The sequence below is a fragment of the Microcaecilia unicolor genome, chromosome 11 (genome assembly GCF_901765095.1).
Source record: "Microcaecilia unicolor chromosome 11, aMicUni1.1, whole genome shotgun sequence".
Lineage (NCBI taxonomy): Eukaryota > Metazoa > Chordata > Amphibia > Gymnophiona > Siphonopidae > Microcaecilia > Microcaecilia unicolor.
This window is the reverse complement of record NC_044041.1, coordinates 71,848,869-71,870,946: the sequence shown is the minus strand read 5'-3', so window position 1 is coordinate 71,870,946 and position 22,078 is coordinate 71,848,869. Positions and strand designations below refer to the sequence as shown.

Genomic DNA, 22,078 nt, shown 5'->3' with positions numbered 1-22,078 from the left:
GAAGTATAATTTGCCTAGGAAGTGGCTAATTTGCATATTTTTGTGAAGCCTGTCAGTACAATGTTGTGTCCCCCAGAAAAGGCACCAGGAGGGCATGCCACAAGCATATCAAGACTGCAACCTGTTTCTAAGGGAAGCATCAAAAGGAGGGGGTCAGGGACAAGCTGGCTGATAGCACTCACCCTGAGTGTAAGGAGGACCTCTATACCTAAGTCTAAAGGTATGTGTAAATTTATTTATGAGTTGTTTTTTCAGTAGAATGGAGTGTCAATCATAACTTCAAGTGCAAGAAGCACTTGGCTGGAGAAGTTCCTTGAGTGCAAGTGGCTCATTACATAATGCTGGTAGTGATGAGATCTGTCATTCATTACATAATGGTGGCAGTGGTGGGATCTGTCATGCCCAAGAAGCAAATTGGAGAAGTTCCAGACCAAGAGTACTCTGAGCCAGGTGGTGGTGTCCTGGAGATTTTGGAAGGCCGTCAAGGGGGTTAGTGCTGACAGAGGCGCATTACTTACCCATCCCAGGTAAAGGGTACTTAAGGGGGAGGTGGGGGAGGATCCAATAGACTGAGAAGCAGTAGTACCTGTAAAATTGTACAAAGGTTTGTTCTTCTGGGAGTTCTGATATGAGTTCCAAGAAGTAACACAAGTGTAGGACTGAGGAAACAGGCAGTCTGCACTTAGATTTTTTTCTCTTGTTTTACAGCCTGCACCCATCAGATGGTCGAGGAGAATGTTAGAGCCATGGGAAGATGGAGACAGCCCAGACTGGAGACCTTCAGAGACCAAATGAGCCAGAGCTCAAGTCAAGTGCAGAAGGAATGGACATGGCAGAAATGGGACACGATGATCTAGGATCTGGGACTTAGGTGGGGAGTGGACTTTATCAAGATACTGGTGGGACTATGCAAATGCCTGAAGGGGTGTCAGGGGAAGACAGGACCCTGGGGAGGAGAAAAAAGGTTGAGCCAGTATGTTATCACTGTGGGGAAATAGGCCATATTGGAGAGTGGTGTCTGGTGGTATCAAGTTCAGAGAATGAAAGGAGAAACTGGGAGGAAAGAGGAAATCCTACAGTCAGCTGGTGGGGGTTAAGTGACATGGCAGGCAAGAGGAAGCCCAAAGGCCATGGGAGTCGGGAGGTGACCCATTCCTCGGGGGCAGGCTTCATGGCTGAAATTGCTGCTTGTCAAAGAAGAAAGACTAAGGTGTATTTGAGGAAGCAGCAATATCTTAAGGGTGGAGGTATGTGATAAAGTATAGGACATGCCCTGCCAGGAAGTGGTCACTAGAAGGAACTCCAAAAGGGGGACATCAGGGTAATGACCTGAAGAGGCCACCAGGGGAAGCTTTCTCGGTGAAAAGCCTGTAAAATGCCATGATCTGCTCACTAGAGGGAGCTCCAATGGGGACACCAGTGTAAAATGCTGTAAAGGAGCCACTAAAGGGAGCTCCAGTAAAGACCAGGAATATAGGACCAGGAAGGGCCCATAGCAGTGGATTTTCTTTAAGAAGGAAGCACACTGGAGAAGGTACTGGACCCTTCCAGAACCAGGAGGCGGGGCTCAGAGGGTGTGTGGTGGGTTATTAGCAGCCCTATAAAGAGCACCTTCCAGGAGGAGCTAGAAAAAAAAAAGGAAAGGGAATCTCCAGAAAGTAAGTAAGAAGGAAGGATGCCAAATGACTCATGAGCAGACTCGTAGAAGATAGAACAAGGTGGGCTGAAAACCCAGGGGATTTGACCCCAAGAAGAAGAAAGGAAGCATAAGAAAGAGAAAGAAAGGATCAAAGCAGGCTAGAAAACTCAGGGCCTGGTCCCCAAAGGAAAAGAATTCCTAAAAGACAAATAAGGTATACTACAATGATTCTGCTTGTCAAAGCAACTTTGTATCCTCAATAATAGTTGAACTAACAGCTGGGGGTGGAGGACAGGACTGTAAAATTAGAGTGAAAATAAAAGTCTTGTCCAAGGGGTGGTGGCTGTTCTAAACTGAGTTCCAGGTTTCCCATAAAGTGGGCTCTGTTGAAGACCTTTTGATGAACTGTTTGCTGAAAGAATTCCCTGCTTGCATGATTAAGGAATATTAAAAGAAGTATAATTTGCCTAAGAAGTGGCTTAATTTGCATATTTTGGTGAAGCCTGCTAGTGCAATGTTGTGTCCTCCAGAAAAGCTGCCAGGAGCGCATGCCACAAGCATATCGAGACTGCAACCTGTTCTAAGGGAAGCATCAAAAGGAGGGGGTCAGGGACAGGCTGGCTGATAGCAGTCACCCTGAGTGTAAGGAGGACCTCTATACCTAACTCTGAATGTATGCGCAATTATAAGTTGATTTTGTGATTTTTCTTAGAAGTAAAGCTTTTGTGGTGTACTTGTGGTTATGGTGAATGATTTTGGAGGCTTTGTTTGTAGAAGTTTTAGGTTGATCGAGGTTTCTATAGAAGTTGTTTCAGGAGCATTTCAACTAATCAGTACTAGAGGGAAGAAGTATTGCAAGTGTGTTTTTAGTTAGGGAGTCAGCTGTCTGTGGTGGTGGGCTTGGGTTTCAAACATAATCTTGTTGGGGTGATAAGTGCATACCTTGCCAGTATATCTTTTATCTGAGGCAGGTGGTTGTTATATTTAAATAGCAGCTTCCTATATCTGAAGCACAGGCACGCTAGGAGTTGTGTCTATTGCATAGAATAATTTGGCTCTGTTCTGAGGGGCATGTTTAATCTTGACTATAGCATTGTTCCATGTGTAGAACTATATACAGATGTCTGGCTCGATGCTTCAACCTTCCTTTCTCTTACCTCAGCTCTGGTCTTGCCCTCATTTCCTGTTTCTGCAAGGGCAGGACCAGAGATGAGAGAAGGGAAGGTTGAAGCGCGAGCCTGCGAGCTTTTCACTGCTGCCGCTGAGACCCCCGAGGTAAGATGACTTTTAAAATTCTGGGCAGCACGCAGGAAGGCGAGGGCGGACCAGCGGAGGACTGTTGTGGGAGAAGAGGTAGGGCTGAGGTTGGGACTGGCACTCGGGGAGAGGGGATGATGTGTGGGGGCCTGGAACTTGGAGGGAGGGAGGGGGCCTGGAACTCAGAGGGAGGGGGAGCTTACAATCTCAATAAACTTTTTTTGAAAAGGGAGACAAAGGGGAATTCCAGTATAGGATGTAATCCTCAGCTGAGCTTAAGCTCAGTGAGTAAAGCCGAGCAATTTGGCTCAATTAAAAAGCTTTATACTTTATTAATACTCCTAGTTATTCCCTTTCCATATTTTATTTATTTTTAATATATCAAACAATGATTGTAAAAAGGTCCACAAGGAATCTAACAAGCATAATAGCACAATGTCTGTCGACCAAAAAAATTATAGTTTTCAAAGTAGCATTCATCAAAAATCCAAAATAAACAGCACCAGATTTTCCAAAAAGCAATTAGATGCGACCTTATCTCAATATTTAGTACATGATACTTTGTCGCTATTTCATAAACTGCTCCAAGATGTCCAACAGAGATCCCCATTTCAGACCTTTTTCGTCAGGGACGTCAGTGCTATATTACTCAGAAACTGGCAATGGATTCTTCTATAATAATGTGCACAGCGTGGCAGAGTCGCCCTAAAAAGGACGACTGCCATTCTGCCAGACAGCTTTTCTCTGTGAGCAGGTGTGTTTCTGCTAGCCCATCAGAAGGCCCCATTAGTAATTGATTCTTTCTTCACAGGACACACTTGGCTATCTGATCATCTTTCAGAATCTCCCCATGTCACCAGTTTCATTTCAGTGGGTTTCAGAATCTCTTCAAATTCCCTTTGCTACCCCTGCCTATGGGGCTGATGCAGAAAGCTACGCGTTAGGGGGGAAGTGGAGGGAGGTTGCTGGACTACCAGGGATTTTGCAGACCTGGTTTCTTTTAAATGTCCCCATTCCTCACTCGCTGACAGAAGAGGGGCATTTTGCAATGAGCTACAGCCATGAGTTTGACACAGCAGTAATTTGTATGCTCATCGATTTCTGCATTGCGGTGGTAGCTTTTCACAGGAATTTTGCGTTAGAAGCTGTGTGGTCAGCAGCTCGGCCCCTGCATTACTCTTTCCTCCACTCCCTATCTGTATTACTTTAGCTGCATTTCAAGCTCTTTTGAGTAGGGACCAGTGAACTTGCTATGTTCATTTTTCTTGTGGTAGTTTTATGCATCCTCTGTTTTGTTTTTGCATTAGATTTAACCTGCTGAGGTTACTGTGCAGCACTAAAGACATTCCAGGTCATCTGGAAATGCCATGAAAGGGCAGCCTGGGAGTTTAGCAAAGCTTCTTCTTTCTTTCTTTCTTTCCATTACTTTTTAGCGAGTACAGCTGTACACTACAACCATCCGGGCTGTTTACCTATTTAGTTATGTATTATTTGGCTTTAGCTCACTCCTTTTCACTAATATAAGAACATAAGAATTGGGTCAGACCAAGGGTCCATCCAGCCCAGTATCCTATTTCTAACAGTAAGCAGCTCAAGTCACAAGTACTTATCTGGTAAATTCCCAAAAAGTAGCAAGGGGTAAGCAATGGATTTCCCCAGGTCTACCTTAATAACTGTTTATGGACTTTTCCTCCAGGAATTTGTACAAACCTTTTTTTTTTAAACCTAGCTAGGTTAACTGCTTTTTACCACTTGCTCCAGCAGTGAGTTCCAGAACTTAACTATATGTTGAGTGAAAAAATATTTTCTCCTATTTGTTTCAAATGTGCTACCATGTAACTTCAAGGAGTGTTCCCTAGGCTTTGTACTTTTTGAAAGAGTAAACAATTGATTTATGTTTGCCTGTTTTATTCCATGAAGAATTTTATAGACCTCGGTCATATCTCTCCTCAGCCATCTCTTCTCCAAGCTGAAGAGCCCTAGCCGCTTTAGCTTTTCCTCATATGAGTCGTTCCATCCCCTTAATCATTTTGGTCACCCTCCTTTGTTTCTTGTCCAGCTCCACTATATCTTTTTTGAGATGTGACGACCAGAATTGTAAACAATATTCATGGTGCAGTCTCACCATGGAGCGATATAGAAACATTATGATAATCTTTATTTTATTATCTATTCCTTTCCTAACAATTCCTAAAATTCTGTTTGTTTTTTTAGCTGCCACGTTTACGGTTTATGCCCTGAAGACAGCTTCAGAAGTTGGAAAACAAGGACAGTGCGGAGCAGACTTCTGCGATCTGTGCCCTGAAGGTGGAGGGGGGACAACAAGTCAGGATGTGTAGAGTCAATCATGCCTTGTGCTGTGGGTTTGTCTTGTTGGGCAGACTGAATGGACCGTGTAGATCTTTAAATCCTTTTCCTCAAGGCAAGTTATGTTCAGGTAATCTAGGTTATTCCTTGCTTCTGAAAGGCCCAGAATCTACCAGTTATTAGGGGCCCTGTTTACTAAGAGGTGCGCTAGCGTTTTTAGCACTTGCTAAAAATCGGCGCACGCTAACCGTGTAGATGACCATATGGGCATCTACACGGTTGGCGTGCGCTAAAAATGCTAACGCCTCTAGCGTAGCTTAGTAAGCAGGGCCCTAGGTTTGCTAATACCATTAATGTGCCTTATTTTATTACAAGTTCTATCTTATGCAATGGGACCAACTTACTAATAATCCACATTACTAGCTTTAGCTGTAAGTATGTTCCTAAGGCAACAGAGAACTAAGTGACTTTTCCAAAGTCACAATAGGCTTTGAACTCTGGCTTCCCTGGTTCTCAGCCCTCTGCTCTAACCATTAGGCTACTCTTCTATGCCTTCCAAATACGTCCTGCTCCTCTGTGAATCAGCACTGTGGTGGAACTGAGTGCGATGTATGTGAAGAGGGACTTGGAAAGGGATGCATTACATGAGAGGATAAAAGTGTGAAATGTTCTGTGTGAAATGAAGTATCATTTTAATAAGAGGGGGCTGTGCCAGGGCTTTGTCTGCTTAATGAAAGGGTGGGCAGATTGCATCTGAAGTTAGCCTAATAGTGGTAGGGGGAGGGGATGTTCCATGGCTTGTGATATAAACAGCTCAATGCATAAACCCCATAGACTGTCCCTGAGAGTCAGAGGAGGAGGAGGGCAGGCAAAGAAAAGGGGAAAGAGACAGAAGGGAATGGAGAAAGCGTGAGAGAGTGAAAATAAGGTTGGAGAAAAAAAAAAGAAGACAGTGGATGAGAAATAAGTAAGGAAAGGTAGAGAACAGAAGATATAAAGAACAGTTAATTCCACTGTACAAAGAGAAGAGATCTCCAGGCTATGCCTGATCAGACAGAGGAGCAGAGAGTAAGAGACATCCTTCAAGGACATCAGCAAACAGACCAAGGAAGGAGAGTAGCAGCCGAAATGGAGAACAAGAGCGAGCAACACTCTGGAATGCACTTGGCAGGAATGAAGGGCGGAAGTAATGGGCATCCAAGCCATGCAACAGGACATGGGGACGGCTTACAGTGTAAGTTACCCAAGTGCCAGGAAAACACTGGCATTCTATTTTGATGGGTAGAAATAAGTAGCAACAAAATTCGTAGGTCAAATGTTTTTTTTTTCTTAATTAAACTAATCTAGTAGATTTGTGAATAGCTCTGAGGAAGAGGAGGAGGGTTAGGGAAATGCTAGAAGCACCTCAGAAAAGGGCTAGGGGTACATTGTAAATGCTGCGAATTCTGATCTTTCCTCTGACTATAAAACCTTTCCAGAACTAAATATCTGAGCACCTTCTCTTGCCACATATTCAGCTCTTCCTTCTGAAAGGTCCTCTCTCCTTCATTTTATTTATTTCTTAAAATTGTATTTATTTAGAAGCCATTTCTAGCCTGCTCATTCAATGTTCTCAGCAGATACCAATAAAACTTGGGGGCTGATATTCAGACCATGGGAGGTAGCCAGGCTGCATCCCACGGCCATCGCCGAGCCCGGATAGTCAATGTCATAAGAACATAAGAGTATCCATAGCCATACTGGGTCAGACCAATGGTCCATCTAGCCCAGTATCCTGTTTTCCAAACAGTGGCCAAGCCAGGTCACAAGTACCTGGCAGAACCCCAAATCATGGCAACATTAGAATCCCAATGAATAGCAAGATTCCATGCAGAACCTCAAAGAGTAGCAACATTCCATACTACAAATCCCAGGGCAAGCAGTTGCTTCCCATGTCTGTCTCAATAGCATACTATGGACTTTTCCTCCAGGAATTTCTCCAAACCTTTTTTAAACCCAAATACGCTAAGTGCTGTTACCACATCCTCCAGCAAAGAGTTCCAGAGCCATTTCTGGTGACTGTCATTGAATATCTGGTTTATTTTTGGCCAGTTCGAACTTAACCGACCAAGTCGATATTCAGCACTAAACCGGCCAAAGATATTCCAGCTATTGATGCAGCCACAGTTAGCCACAAAACTTAACCAGTGATGTAACCAGCTGTCCGTTAAGCACGGAGAGAGCTGGCTATCTCTCGCTGAATACTGGAGGCTAGCCGGCTAAATACCATTTAACTGGCCAGGTGCCGTTCCTGGCCGGTTAAATGGTTTTGAATATCGGCTGGATTATATTCAAGGTCACAAACAGTAACAATACATATAATGTGCCAATAAAATGCTCAACTTAACAATAATAAACAATTCCTGGCAGATATAGTTAAAACTATAATTTAAAAGTTTCCTCAAAAAAGAAAGCTTGAAGTTTCTCTATAACAATAATAAACAAAACCCTTCTTTAGCTAACAGACTTAAAACTAGAATGTAAAAGCCTTCTCTGAATGTTCTCTTTCACGTTCATGGTTACATTTTCCCAAATTATTCATATACATTTGAGGGCACTGGATGGAGGGAAACTTTGGAATAGATTAGAGGCTACAAAATATTGAACAGATAAATGAAATTAAATGGTGTCCTTGAATCTACTGTAACAGCACAGAGAGAGTTCAAAGTACAGAACAAAATCCAAAATACAGCAAAAAGCACCAAGAGCCTTCAGAAACGGGACACAGTTTCTTTATATTTCAATAATTTTTATTGATGATCTTCAACAATGTCAAACAAAACCATATCATTCCTGTTATAACCATGTTTATACACATAGATATAAATCATTCAACTGTATCATCCAGATTTTACCTTTTCTCCCTCCCACCCCCCTTCCTTTAAAGTGTTGTCCTGATATCTAGTAGTAGTAATAGATTCAACTGTTTTTATGTTTCAACATTTTGTTATGGAACAACCGATACAAAAATAAAATTTTTCACACATATGAATCTACAAAGCCAATTGTCGTCTGTGTTCATTATCAGCATCCAACATTATTTCCCCTCCCCCTTTCCCACCCTCCCCCCCCCCCCTTCCCTCTTCTTTCCAATGATACCAACCATTTGTGTGTTCCTTCACTCCTCTCTCCCCGATCTCCCTCCTAGCTTGTATTCTGAGATCCCTGAGAGTTCCCTTCCCCCTTCCTTCTCCCCCCTCCCCCCCACTGTCTTTGACTATAGCATCTGTGTGATCAGAATTATCTTTAACCTTCAGGGTGTCGCATTATGCCTATTAAGTAGTAAGCTACGTCCTCTGGGACTTAATGCCTCCAGATAAGGGCCCCATATCCGCTTGAACTTTGCATATCTCTTCGGGGAGCCCCTAGCCTCTCGTGCTTCCCATGATACTAAGAGGTGTACCTGATTTCTCCAGTGCCAGTAAGCCGGCGACTCCAGAGCCGTCCAATACTGCAATACGGTCTTCCGCGCCACCAAGCTAAGCTTACGGCATAAGGTACTTGCCCCCGCTGAGAGTGTCCGGAAGGCCCCTTTAGTGTCCAATACAAAGTGATCCCAAGTTCCCTTTACTGATAAACCTAGCATCCGGGACATAAATCCTTCAACCTGTGTCCAAAATGCCCTTACCCCTGGACATGTCCAAAATGCATGAAATAATGTATGTGGGGTTTGGTTACATTTAATGCAACTCGCTCCTTGTGGGGAGCTTATATGTGACAACTGTTGTCCTGACATATATGCCCGCATGATTGTCCGATAGCCACATTCACGTAACCTTTCATCTGACGTAAGGGCTGCTATTCCTTTCAGCATGTTTCTCCCTTCCCAACCCACCAAGATTCTCCCTGCCTCCTGTTCCCATCTACCTTTTATACCTTCATAATTTTTTGCAAGAGGTCCCCGACGGGTCCAAGCTTTATGAAGTGCCGACACTGACAGGCCTGTTGCTTCTGTTTCTTGAAAAAAGTCCCTTACTTTTTGCCCCAAACCCTGTCTCAGCATAGGTTGTTCCAAAGCAGATATGTAGTGTTTAATTTGGACATACGCGAACTTATTCCCCCAAGAAACTCCTACTCGTCTCTGCAATTCTTCATAACCAATTAGTTCTCCCTCTTTCCCCAGGAGATGTTCCAATTTCCTAATACCCTCTCTTTCCCATTTTATAAATACTGGATTATCTGTGCCCGGTTGGAAAGTTGGGTTCCCCCTTATTGCCAGTTGGTCAGACACTGTATAGCTCCCCCCCAACCTCCTCGCCAATCCTTTCCATGCCTCCCTCATTGATGTATCACACAGCCTCTAAATTGTCGCGGAAGTTGTTTCTGGGTCATATGCAACAAAGTGAGGAAATCATATGGGGCAAAATATTCCCTTTCCATATCAGTCGGAGTATACATGTCAGTCTTACAAACCCAGTCCCCCAGATGACGTAGCAAACACGCTTGGTTATACACATATAGGTCTGGGATTCCCATGCCCCCCTGATTCCAATTCCCTAGCAAATAGGAAAACCTTATCTTTGGCTTCTTTGCTGCCCAACAGAATTTGCCAAAAATTCCATAGAGCCGCTTCAAATCTTTCCGGGTCAGACGAAGCGGTAGTGTCCGCAGCACATAGAGCCACTTGGGAAATATCATCATCTGCACTAAATTTATCCGGCCTCTCAATGATAATGGAAGATTTCCCCAATTTTCCAGATATTTCTTAGTTTCTCTCATCAAATCTTTAATATTAAGTTCATATAACTTCTCCAGTTCCAATGTCAGTCTGATGCCCAGATATCTAAATGAGCCGTCTGCCCAGACTAGTGGAAATGTTCCCCCCCATATCTGTCGCACCTCCTCTGAGGAGGGCAACGCCTCTGATTTGGCTAAATTTATACGTAAGCCCGCAAATTCGCCATATTCCCGTATGATTTCCATTAAGGCTAGAAATGATTCCCTCGGATCCGTCAACAGCACCAGCAAATCATCCGCAAATGCTGCAATTTTAAACTCTCTATCTCCCACCCGTACTCCTCTCACTGAAACATTATCTGCCACGTCCCTAATAAAAGGATCTAAAGTTAAGACAAATAGCAAGGGCGATAGTGGGCATCCCTGTCTTGTTCCTTGAAGTATAGGAAAACATTTTGATTCTACACCATTTACCAAAACTGTGGCCTGAGGTGCATGATATAAGGCTCTAACTGCCGACATAAAGCGCCCCCCAAACCCATACGCCTTTAGCGTAGTAAACATAAAGTCCCATCGTACCTTGTCAAATGCCTTTTCAGCATCGAAACTGACAAGCATTGACGGGATCCCATTCCTCTTCCGAGCTCCTATCGCCATCAGTATCCTCCTCAGGTTTTTTGCTACGGTCCTCCCCTCCACAAATCCCACCTGCGCCTCATGTAACAGTCCCGGCAACATTCCTGCCACCCGATTAGCCATTATCTTGGCCAATATTTTTGCTTCCACATTTAACAAAGAAATGGGGCGGTAGGACTCCGGTTTAGAGGGATCCCTACCCGGCTTTGGCAAGACTACAATTTGCGCCGATGATAATGTATGTGGCAGTTTCTCCACTTCCACCACTCTATCTAGATATCTAGTCAACGTCGGTATGATTTCTTCTCCCAGTGTCTTATAAAATTCCATTCTAAGCCCATCCGGTCCCGGGGTTTTACCAAGTGAACCTCTTGTTATCACCAATGCCACCTCTTCTTCCTTATTGGCCTATTCAGCTTTTCTATGTCAATCTGCCTCAAAGTTGGCAGGTTAAGATTTTCTAAATAGAGATGTCCCGGCAGCCCCTGGTCTTGCGGCTTATCATATAGTCTGCTATAGAACTTTTGGAAGACCTCGCATATATCCGCATCTTTCCGTACTACCTTCCCCTGACTATCCTTCAACTGAAGCACCCTTCCTCCTCCCCCTTTAGGTTTTGCCAAGCGAGCCAACATGCGGCCCATCTTGTTACCGTGTCGATATAATTGGTATTTATAGTAGGCTTGGGATTTAGCTGCTCTCTGATGTAAAAGTTCATTTAATGCCACTTGCAATTCCATTAGGCGCGTTCTATGGGCTGTACTATGTGTCTGACCAAACTGTTTACGGGCTTTGCAAATTTGCGCACTCAGTCTCAAAATTTCCCTATTACGAGCCACCCTTACAAAATGTGAGTAACTTATGACTTCTCCTCTTAGTACCGCCTTTGCAGCGTCCCAATACAAAACTGGGTCACTGACATGTCCCCCATTTAAATTTGCATAATCTCGCCAACAACCCACAATTTTCTCTTTAAAGCGTGTATCCCTATATAACTCCATCGGGAACCTCCATCCGCCTCTGCCCCCCCTTTGAGAATTCGTGGACCATTCCATGAATACCCAAGCATGATCCGATATTGTATAGGTCCCTATCTCTGCTTTGAGAACCTTGCTGAACAATCCTGTGGATACCAGCACATAATCAATCCTCGCTTGTGTGGAATGGGCTCTTGATAAATGTGTGTAGTCTCTCTCCGTAGGATGGAGAACTCGCCATACATCAACCAGGTCTAGCAAGCTCCCCATACGGCGCAGTCCCCTATCAGATGCCTCCATATCTCTACGCATCCCCTGTGAACTATCCATCTGTGGATCCCAAACCGTGTTGAAATCACCCCCCACCACCAAATGGGCCCCTGTGCAGTTGACTAGTTGATTAATCACACTAGCATAAAACTTTTTGTCATATTGATTGGGTGCGTAGACATTACACAGTGTAATTTTTTGGCCTTGCATCTCCAATTCAATTATTACAAACCTACCTCCCGGGTCTATGAATATGGGACGAATGGCGGCTGCTACCCCTCTACGGACCAACACCGCCACCCCTCCTTTCTTTCCTATAGCTGCTGCTGCTATGCAATCTCCTACCCACCATGTTTTAAGTTTCGCGTGTTCTGCTTGTGTAAGATGCGTCTCTTGCAGCAGTGCCACATCAACCTTATATCTCTGCAGCTGTTGTAATATTTTAGACCTCTTTATTGGGGAACTAATGCCTCCGACATTCCAAGATACCAGCTTTACCATGAGCTCCACCCATCCAAGATAACAGCAGACTTATTTCCATAAACTTCTCCCCCAGAGAGGCCTCCCAGCCAGCGCCTCTCTGGTTTTAATTCTGCATTTACAATTCTGTGTCCATTACATAGAACCTGGTCACCCCTATCTGTTATTCTCCTTAACATCTTATCACACATACCGTTCCTATTATCTTCCCCACCCCCTGTCCCCCCTCCCTTCCCCCCTCCCCTTCCCAACCCTGCCTCCCCTTTATCTCTGTTCCCAGTATGGAAACTGTCACGTCTAGACGCCCCCTCATCCTCCCCCTCCTATATCCAACTTAACAACCTCTTTTCTTTTCTTTTAAATTTTTAAAACAAATCTCCAACTCTTATTAACAGAACCCCTTCAAAGTATACCCTATAAACTTTAAACATCCTGCACAATTCCCTCCCCTCCCCCGGAGTAATAGGGGATAGAGAGAGATAACTTATGTCTATGTCCCAACCTCCATCTCTCCAACCCCTATCGCCCATGTAAAGTCCCCTTGATTACTTGTCTCTAATACTCCTTTGTTGCTGCCTTTTGCAGCCAAACCTCCAGTCCGATAGAGCTTCCTGTCTTCATTCACTCTCTCCAAGTGTCGTCTCTCAGCCCGATCCGGTTGCCTGCTCTTCCTCCAACTGTGAGACAAACTTCTGCGCCTCCGCCACTGTGTCAAAAGAGTAGTCTTTTCCCTTGTGAGTAAGCTTTAAGTTAGCAGGATATATTAAAGCAAATCTGATTTTCCACTCAAAGAGTTTTGTACATATTGGCGAGAAAGCCCGTCTGCGTCCCGCCACTCCTGCTGAATAGTCCTGGAAACACAGGATCCGCTTATTATCATATGACAGTTGTCTGTCCACACGGGAGTGTTTCAATATAAATTGCTTGTGGGCAAAATTAAGAATCCGCATGATAACCACTCGGGGTTTGTCCATATGAGTCTTGCGGGGTCCTATTCTATGTGCTCTTTCCACCCTTACTGGGCCCATCTCCACCGGAAATGCAACCGCTTTTGCAAGCCAGCGTTCAACCTCCGCTGTTAGATCTTGGTCTCTCACGCTTTCAGGGAACCCCACAAGTCTCAGATTGTTCCGTCTGGATCTGTTCTCCATGTCCTCTAGTTTTTGCTCCACCGACTCCATTTTCTTTTGCATTGTCTTTTGTGTCTCCTCCACTTCCGTCACTCTATCTTCCACCTCACTCGTCCTCGTTTGAAAGGCCACACACTCGCGCGTCAGATCCTCCATCCGCGTTTGCAGCTGTTCCAGCCTTGTACTTATAGGTGTCAGACGTCTCTCCAGCATTTCTTCCAAAACCATCGACATTTCTGTGGTGATCTCCGCCACCCAGGCCGATGAAACTGATCCCGCGGGGTCCGGGGACGCCGCCATCTTGGATTCCGCCGATTTGCCTAAGTTTTTCCTTCTGTGCCGATTTTGCCGCCATCGGAGCCGTTTTCTTTATGGAGACTATTACCCCTACGTGCTGCTGCTGCTTCAGGTTCGTTGTGCACGTTTTTTCGGGGCCGAAATTCAGTGCGATTTTCGGAGGTTTAGAATAAGGGTCAGAGCGTCGCTCAGTTGCGACCTCCCTTCCTCATAGCATCACGTGACTGACACAGTTTCTTTAATTGTAAAAGTCAATCTTCCAATATGGACACAGCACAGGCCGTGTTTCAGCACACAGTGCCTGCGTCAGGGGTCAAATATTAAATAAATACTGTGTGCAGCAACCAAACTTCTTCCTTATGAAATAAAAAGGAATTCTGTCCACTCTATAAAGTGGTTACTCAACGTACTGTGAGCAAAAAGTCCCTTCATTCTTTGATAAAGGAACAAACCGTGTCGGGTCGATATTGGGAAATCGATTTTTATAATTAAAGGAACTGTGTCCTGTTTCTGAAGGCTCTTGGTGCTTTTTGCTGTATCTTGGTCCTTGAATCTACTGGCAAGGTGAAGTGGACATACCTTTTCTATAACCCTATATCACCTGTACTACCCTTTCCTTTCCTACAGTACATCCTCTGGAGTGTGGCAACTTCATTTGAAGTTACATGTTTTTCTCCACTTCATTCAATGTGCTTAGTTAAAGATCAGCTCAGCTAAGCAGCACCAGACCAGTCTATTCTTCTGTTTCCAGTTTCTGCAGGGAAGGCGCCTGTGTGCAGTGGCTGTGGTCAGAAGATCAAGGATGCTTTTATCTTGCAAGTGTCTCCCGATATGGTGTGGCATGCTGCCTGTCTCCAGTGCAGTGACTGTCACTGCAACCTGGCGGATAACCCCACCTGTTTCCTTCGTGATGGCAAAATGTACTGCAAGACCGACTATGTCAGGTAACTCTCCACTTTCAAATCCTAGTCTGGGCCTGTAGAAAGTTACTCTAGGAAAAGGCAAAAACCTAGTTAGTTACTGCTTAATGGACGGAAATTTGCAAAAGACCCACAGTGGGACTAAGACCTCACATTGGGGTCAATATTCGAGAGGGTTTAACCAGGCAAGAGATGCACCCTGCTGAGGTGGCCACCCACTGATATTGTGACACTTAACTGAGCTGTGCCAGGACTGCTGAGAGACTGAGCCGGGCTCGGGGCAAGGCTGCTGCTGTCGGGCCCCCCAGTTCCGCTGCTGCCCCCCCCGGACCGCCGCTTAGCCAGACCACAAAAATTAGAGGGGCCAGAGCCCAAAGTGTGGGGGGGGGGGCATATTTTGCCCTACCTCCCTGCCCCCCCACAACTCCACATACCTTGGCTGGCAGGAGTCCCCAAGCCCCGCCAGCAGAAGCCATATTCAGCACTGTTCTCTGCCGCATAGCCTGCTCTGCGGCTGCTTTTCCCCTCATATCGCAGTGTGGCGGAGAACAGCGCTGGAGGAAGGCTTCTGCTGGCGGGGCTTGGGTAGGTTTACCATTTGGCTCCGGAAAAAGGAGGACAGATTGAGCCAGTCTGGGTTTTACTTCCATTGCTTTCAATGGAAGCAAAACCTGGGCTGGATCAAGGCGTGCTCCTTTTTCTGGAGCCATATGGTAACCCTAGGCTTGGGGACCCCTGCCAGCCAAACCAGAGGCCCTAAAACACTGTGTCTGCTCCTCCCCAGCCTCTAAGGGGAGCCTAGTGCCGGAGTTTTCTCTCTCCTGCTCTTGTTGAGATGCAATCACCCGAGTAGGAGAGAGACAGTAGGAGTAGGAGAGAGAGAGAACCCCGGCGCCGGGCCCCCCATGGAGGCCGGCCTGAGAGAATCTTGCCTTGCTGTCCCCCCTATTGACGACCCTGAGTAGTGCCGCTGAATATCTAAACAGCCATTCCGTAGCTGGCTAGGTTAGGGGCAGTCTGTGGGCGGAGCTTGGGCAGAGCCACTTTGCCAGATAGCGACAATGTGCAGTCCACTAACCCTTGGATTCTATAAACAGTGACTAAAGTTGCATGCGCAAATCAGCGCGCATAGCCGATCTGTGTACTCAACTTAATTGCTTAACAAGCCAATCAGCACCAGTAATTGGCTGCTAACAACCAATTATTGGCGTTAATTGGCCTTAATTAGGATTTACGTGCAGATCGTATTCTATAAGGATTTGAATGTAAATTCTATCTTGGGTAAATTATTGGGGGGTGTGGCTTGGGGCATTTCAGGGGAGTTCCAAAATTTTACACGCATAAATACAGAATTCGGCCCAACTGCACCTAATTTAGCTGCCAGTATTTACACCAGCTTTTAGCAGGCGTAAATGCTGGCGCCTAACATTGGGCATGGTTGCATAAAATGTTTGGTGCTGATTTTTAGGAACCACTTATAGAATTTACCCCTAACTGGCTAAGCAAGGCCCCTTTTACAAAGCGGCGGTAAGCCCAACATGGGCTTACCATTCACTAAAAGTGGAAGTACCGCTGGGCTACCGCAGCAACCCGGCAGTAGTTCCCACCCCCAGCATGCCGTCATATCCAGAGGGTACTCGGCGGTAATTGAGCAGTGCCGTGCGCTGCCTGGTTACCACTGGGTTAGCGCGGAAGTCCTTACCGCCACCTCAATGGGTGGTGGTAAGAGCTCCCCCCACAAAATGGCCACCACTTGCCGCATGGCCATTTCCTCAAAAAAAAGGTAGGCCTACCTTTTACCCGCTTTGGTAAAAGGGGGCCTTGGCGCACGTCAAAAACACGCACCAACACTAGCACAGGCTCCCTTTTGCCGCAGCTTGGTAAAAGGGGCCCCGAGTGCATAAAGTTAGGCCAGCAAAAAGGCTGCCGTAACTTTGGGGCCCTTCTATTAATGTCCAGTGCAGTCTGGGCTTAGTGCATTCTTACACAGGACTTTCCCACACGCTAAGCCCAGATTTACTAATATTCTCATTAGCACATGGCATGTACACAAAAAAAGTAACATGACAGTACTTACCATGTCCTATTTAGAAAGGGCTAAGTGCTCCCTTGTTAACTCTGTGTTATGTAGTTAGAAGACGCTAATGTAATTCCACTAGCTAGATAACAACTGCACCCATGTCAGAGCTCTCTTAAAATATATTTTTTTAAAACAGTTAATGTGTGCTTAGGATTTGCAAACAGGCAAAATACTGCAAAACACTTTCGAGCATGTTGCAGTAACTGGTTTTTCCCACACCGAGGGTATGTTAGGGTTTTAACACTCTTTGGTAAAACAGACTCTTAATGCAGTGAGGGGCCCTTTTTCTAAGGCATGTGAGGGCTTATACATGTCTAGCATGCGCCAAATTGGCATTACTGCCTGGCTACTGCGTGGCACCACCCAATTACCGCTGGGTACACACCAGCGCTAAAAAACGTGAAATATTTTTGCAGTGCTGGAAATGGCGTGTGCTGGGGGAGGGAACTACCGCCTGGCAGTACTTCCCTTTTAACGAGCAGTAAGAGGGCCTTACATGCACCACTTTACAGAATACGCTTGGAAATTTATGCATTTAAATTCTATTTAGTGCTGATAATTGCTTGTTAGTGACCAATTATCAGCGCTGATTAGGTTGCAGATGCAAATCGGCTATGCGTGCTGATTTACGCATGCCTCTTTAAAGTAATGGGTAATAGAATCTGGGGGTCACTGCTGTGGACTGAATATTATTCTCATATTTTTACCCATAGGCTTTGCACCCCTTCCAAAGCAACAAGGAACATTAAGAGAAAGCTACATTTTGTGCCAAGATTAATTTTATAATGAAGCACCTACATTCTGAAAAGGCACCATACTGTAGCTGTTTATGTATCTTTATAAGGTTCTAGGTCTGTTCCTACTGGACAGTTTCCACCCACCAATTCCCATCTGGACAATTGCCACCTAGGACAATTACCACTGAACCAATTCCCTCCACACCAGGGAGGACAATTCCCATCCATAACGCAAAAAAAACACAATAGGACAATTATTCTCCTTCCCTTTCCCCTTCCAGCCAAATTAGCGCTCACAACTTAAGGCGACATATATAGAATTTAGGGGAACATCAATCTAAATATCAAGAATTATAGTATTTCTGAAAGAGCCAAAATTTCAGCTGTTTTTGGAACTTTAGATAATCATGTTCTAATCAGAGTTCTATAGACAGAGAATTCTATACAAGAACAGCTGTTAAAGCGAGAATAGCTTCTTACAAGACAACTGCAACCTCAAAGAAGATGGGGAACAGTAAGTTTATTCCCACAAGAGCCGTGGCCTATCTTTAAAGAAACTAATGAGACAAAATAGTCAGGACATCCCTCCATGCAATATTAGAAAAAAACTAATCAGGAGCAAGAAGTCAGTGCAAACTTTTTAATAAAGGAGTTACGCTATCAAATTTTGATTTGTAAAGTAGAATCCTTGCTGCAATATCTATATATATAAAAGGCAAGACTAACGTTCTATGAAGCCTCCAGCCGGAAGTGTGAAGCGCCAGAGATATCCGGTTTCCCCATGAGTGAAGGAAAACAGCACAGCACGAAATCTCACACAGTGAAGGACTCAGAGGGGGGAGGGGAGAGAGATGCCCTCACTCTCTCTGTAACAAAAACACAGAACAGCAGGAAACTTAACACTGAAGGACTGGACTCAGAGGGAGGGGGGGGGAGGGAGAGAGGGCAGGGACACACACTCCCACATGCACACTGAAGAAAACCTTGCTAGCCCCCCCGTTTCATTTGCATCAGAAACGGGGCTTTTTTTACTAGTTTTGTAATAATTAGCCCTGAGCAAGAGATGTAGGGGTCCTTTTACTAAGGTGCAGTGAAACATGGCCTGCAGTGGTGTAGGTGTGGGTTTTGGACGTGTGCAGAATAATTTTTCAGCGCACCTGTAAAAAAGGCCTTTTTAAACATTTTTGCCGAAAATGGATGTTTGGCAAAATGAAAATTGCCGCGTGTCCATTTTGGGTCTGAGACCTTACCGCCAGCCATTGACCTAGCGGTAAAGTGTCAGCGGTAACCGGGCAGTAAGGACCTACGCACCCCAAATGCTACTTGGCACGAGTCCAATACGCATGGCAGAAAATAAAAATGATTTTTCGGCCGCGCGTATTGGGCGCGCGGCAAAAATGAAATTACCGCAAAAGCCAAATGGTAGCTGTGTGGTAACTCCATTTTGGTGCACGTTGAGTGCGCGTAGATGCTTGCCTAGCTTAGTAAAAGGTGTGACAGCCACATACAGAAAAAAAAGATGGGGGATGGGAAATAGTGCAGCATACCTGAAGTGGAACATTATAGCTAAAACTTTATAGACAAAGGGCCCATTAAATAGCCATTTAAGTCGCTTTGAATATCAACCCCATATGTGCATATTCAACCACAAAATGATGCAAGAGCTGTTTTCTGCATATTCATCAAAAAATGCTTCAGGGGCAGTATTCAAACTGCCCACTTTAGGGCAAATAGCAGAGGTGCATTAGTTTTGCTTTGACTATTGCCACAGGTTCAAAATAGATTGTGCCTCCTTTTTATGCAGAGAAAAACTTCAAAGAAAATCATGAACACGGTTTTGAAATACATAACTTTCCATCCCTGACCTAAACACGCCCGGGAATGTTTCCTGTCCATGCTCTTATGTAGAACAGTGCACATAGTTTTACCCTTATTAATGCTGAGGCATTGTTAAAGAGGGAAAAACGTTTTATTCCACAGAAATCAACTTTCAAAGTTGCCCACTTACCTATTAAAATAATCATTTCCTGCAATTATTCTGTACAACTGCTGTACATCACCTAGTCATTTTACAGCATTGTATGTCCACATCCACTTACCCATTCGTAGAAATGAATCATTTATCTGGAAGCTGATTTACAAAGATGGAGATCTGGATTTCTTGATTTTGAATTTGATTACTCACTGGGAAATTAGATGTGTCTTTACTAACTGGAACAAATTATATTTTACTACTGTACAATCATGTTAGGTATTTGTACAATTAACAGCCAAGTCAATATTCAAAAACACTTATTCAATCAGCATCATACTAGCTAATGACTACATTTTGGATAGACAACTTGATGTATGGCTATCGTTTATCTGCTTAAAATTAGGAGAAGCCAGGGCATTCTGGGAATGGGCTCAAAATTTATTCTGATAAGAGCCCAGCGTCCCATTGTCCTTAGTAGTAATACCTGGTAGATCCCCCAAAAATAGATTGTAAATTCCAGGGCTACACAATGGTTCTTCCAAGTCCACCATAATTTTTTATGGACTTTTCCTCCAGAAGCTTGTCTGAATTTCTTTCGAAACCTGCTATATTAGTTGCTTTGATCACACCCTCTGGAAACAGATTCCACAGTTTAATTGTGTATTGTGTGGGGAAAGGAACTTTCTGTAGTTTGTTTTCAGTATGCTGGCTGTTAGTTTCATGGCATGTCCTCTTGTTTTAGTGTTTGAAAGATTAAACATCCATTCCCTATTTAACTGTTCCAGCCCACTCTGGATTTTATAAACCTCTATCATTCACTCTTTCAGGGGTCCTTTTACTAAGCCGCGTAAGCATTTACGCGCGCCCAATGCATGCCAAAATGGAGTTACCGCCCAACTACTGTGTGATTCTTGCCGTAATTTCATTTTTGGCGCACGTCTAATATGCGCATCTGAAAAATATTTTTTATTTTCAGCCGCGTGTAATGGACACGCGCCAAGTGGCATTTGACGCATGTAGGTCATTACCACTAGGTCAATGGCTGGCGGTAAGGACTCGGGGTTACAGATCTATAATGCTGAAGTATGTATTTCATTGTTGTTTGAGTTGTTTGTTCCCTTGTACTTTAATAAATTAGACCTGACTTAAATTTTATATGCCATTCGGTTGCTCAGTCTTCCAGTTTCCAAAGGTCTTCCTGCAAATGGTCACAGTCTGCATGTGTTTTAACAACTTTGAATAGTTTTGTGTCTTCTGCAGATTTTAATTAATCGCCTCACTTGTTCCGATTTCCAGATCATTTATAAATATGTTAAATAGCACCAGTCCCAGTGCAGGTTCCTTCCTCAGTAAAGACTGGATAGTGGCAATATCAAACTGTTATCCAGATAAACATAACACAAATAGAAATTCCGTGGTAAATAGATAAGGTATTATATTAAATTTTGAATCACATATTCAGCAGTTCCCTCTAAACTGAGAGGGCTACTGATCATCACACATAAAGATAAGCCAATAAATCATCCACTGTGAATTTGAATACTGCCCCCAAGAAGTTCAGCAAACAGGTTCAAAACAGGCTTAAATTGCACCTGAAGCTTCAATCTATTCCTCAAATAAAAGTTTAAAAAAAAATCTTAAAAAACCTATATCTGCAACAACAGTTCCAGAAACTCCACAAGATAATCTAACTGACTTTCTAGAACGATCTGAAATTTCAGATCGAGCAACTTTACTTGTTACGTTTGCATTGGAGATAGACAAAATCTTAATTTTGCGTTCTTACTTCAGAAAAATGAATGCTGTTTTCATGGGCGGGAAAATTTGAATCTTTCCTGACTTAGCTAAGGAAACTCAGACCAGGAGAAGGGAAATTTTGGTATATAAACCAAGAATCCTTTCCCTAGGAGGTACTTTTACTCATCAATATCCATGTAGATGTATGATTTCCTTAAGTGATGTTAAATACCTTTTTTTCTGTCCTATGAAACTTCGTGATTTCATTATAGCTAAGGAGAGTATGCAAGATGTCCCTGAGATGGCATCTCCCAGTTAATTGCACTGTCTAGGCTGCAGGCTTCCGACATCCTTCCAGTCTATATGTGAATTGTTAAATTCTCTTAGAAAAAATTTGTTTCCTATTCTTGGATCCTCTCATTGTGGACAAAATAATAAGGAATGTTTCATTGTATTAGAATTCTTTAAAAGATTTATGTTTCAAATTCTTATACATTTTGATGTACTATTATCATGATGTAAACTATTGAAAAGTTATAAATAAAAAAAAAAAAATAGAAAACAAAAGTTTTAAAAAATATATCGTTATTCTGCTGACAGTGAACAACAAATATGGAATCTTGCTACTTTTTGGGATCCTGCCAGATTATGCTGGAAACAGGATGATGGGCAAGATGGACCTTTGATCTGACTCGATATGGCAGTTCATATGTTCTTATAACATTGCCTTGAGGGGTAAAGGATAATCATAAATTACTAATTGCATCCACTGATATACTAGAAAACCCTAAACTAGATGCTGATTCAGCACTGAGTAGCTCACCTTTAGCATGAGGTCGCTGTTCAAATGATCCATGCAAGTAAAATTGGCTTTTATTCACATAAAATCTGCTTCTTTAAAAATCTCTTTCCTTTGATCT

General features: G+C 43.9%; 1 protein-coding gene across 1 annotated transcript in view; it reads left to right on the top strand.

Annotated features, from left to right (window-relative positions):
• The first annotated feature begins 350 nt into the window (after window positions 1-350).
• The window catches only part of LOC115480930 (insulin gene enhancer protein ISL-1-like), a 34,716-nt gene continuing 12,988 nt past the window's right edge, over window positions 351-22,078 (top strand). The window contains exons 1-2 of the mRNA XM_030219914.1: window positions 351-489; window positions 14,461-14,653. Coding sequence (XP_030075774.1) covers window positions 351-489; window positions 14,461-14,653 — 332 coding nt within the window. The remainder of the gene's footprint in view (window positions 490-14,460; window positions 14,654-22,078) is intronic.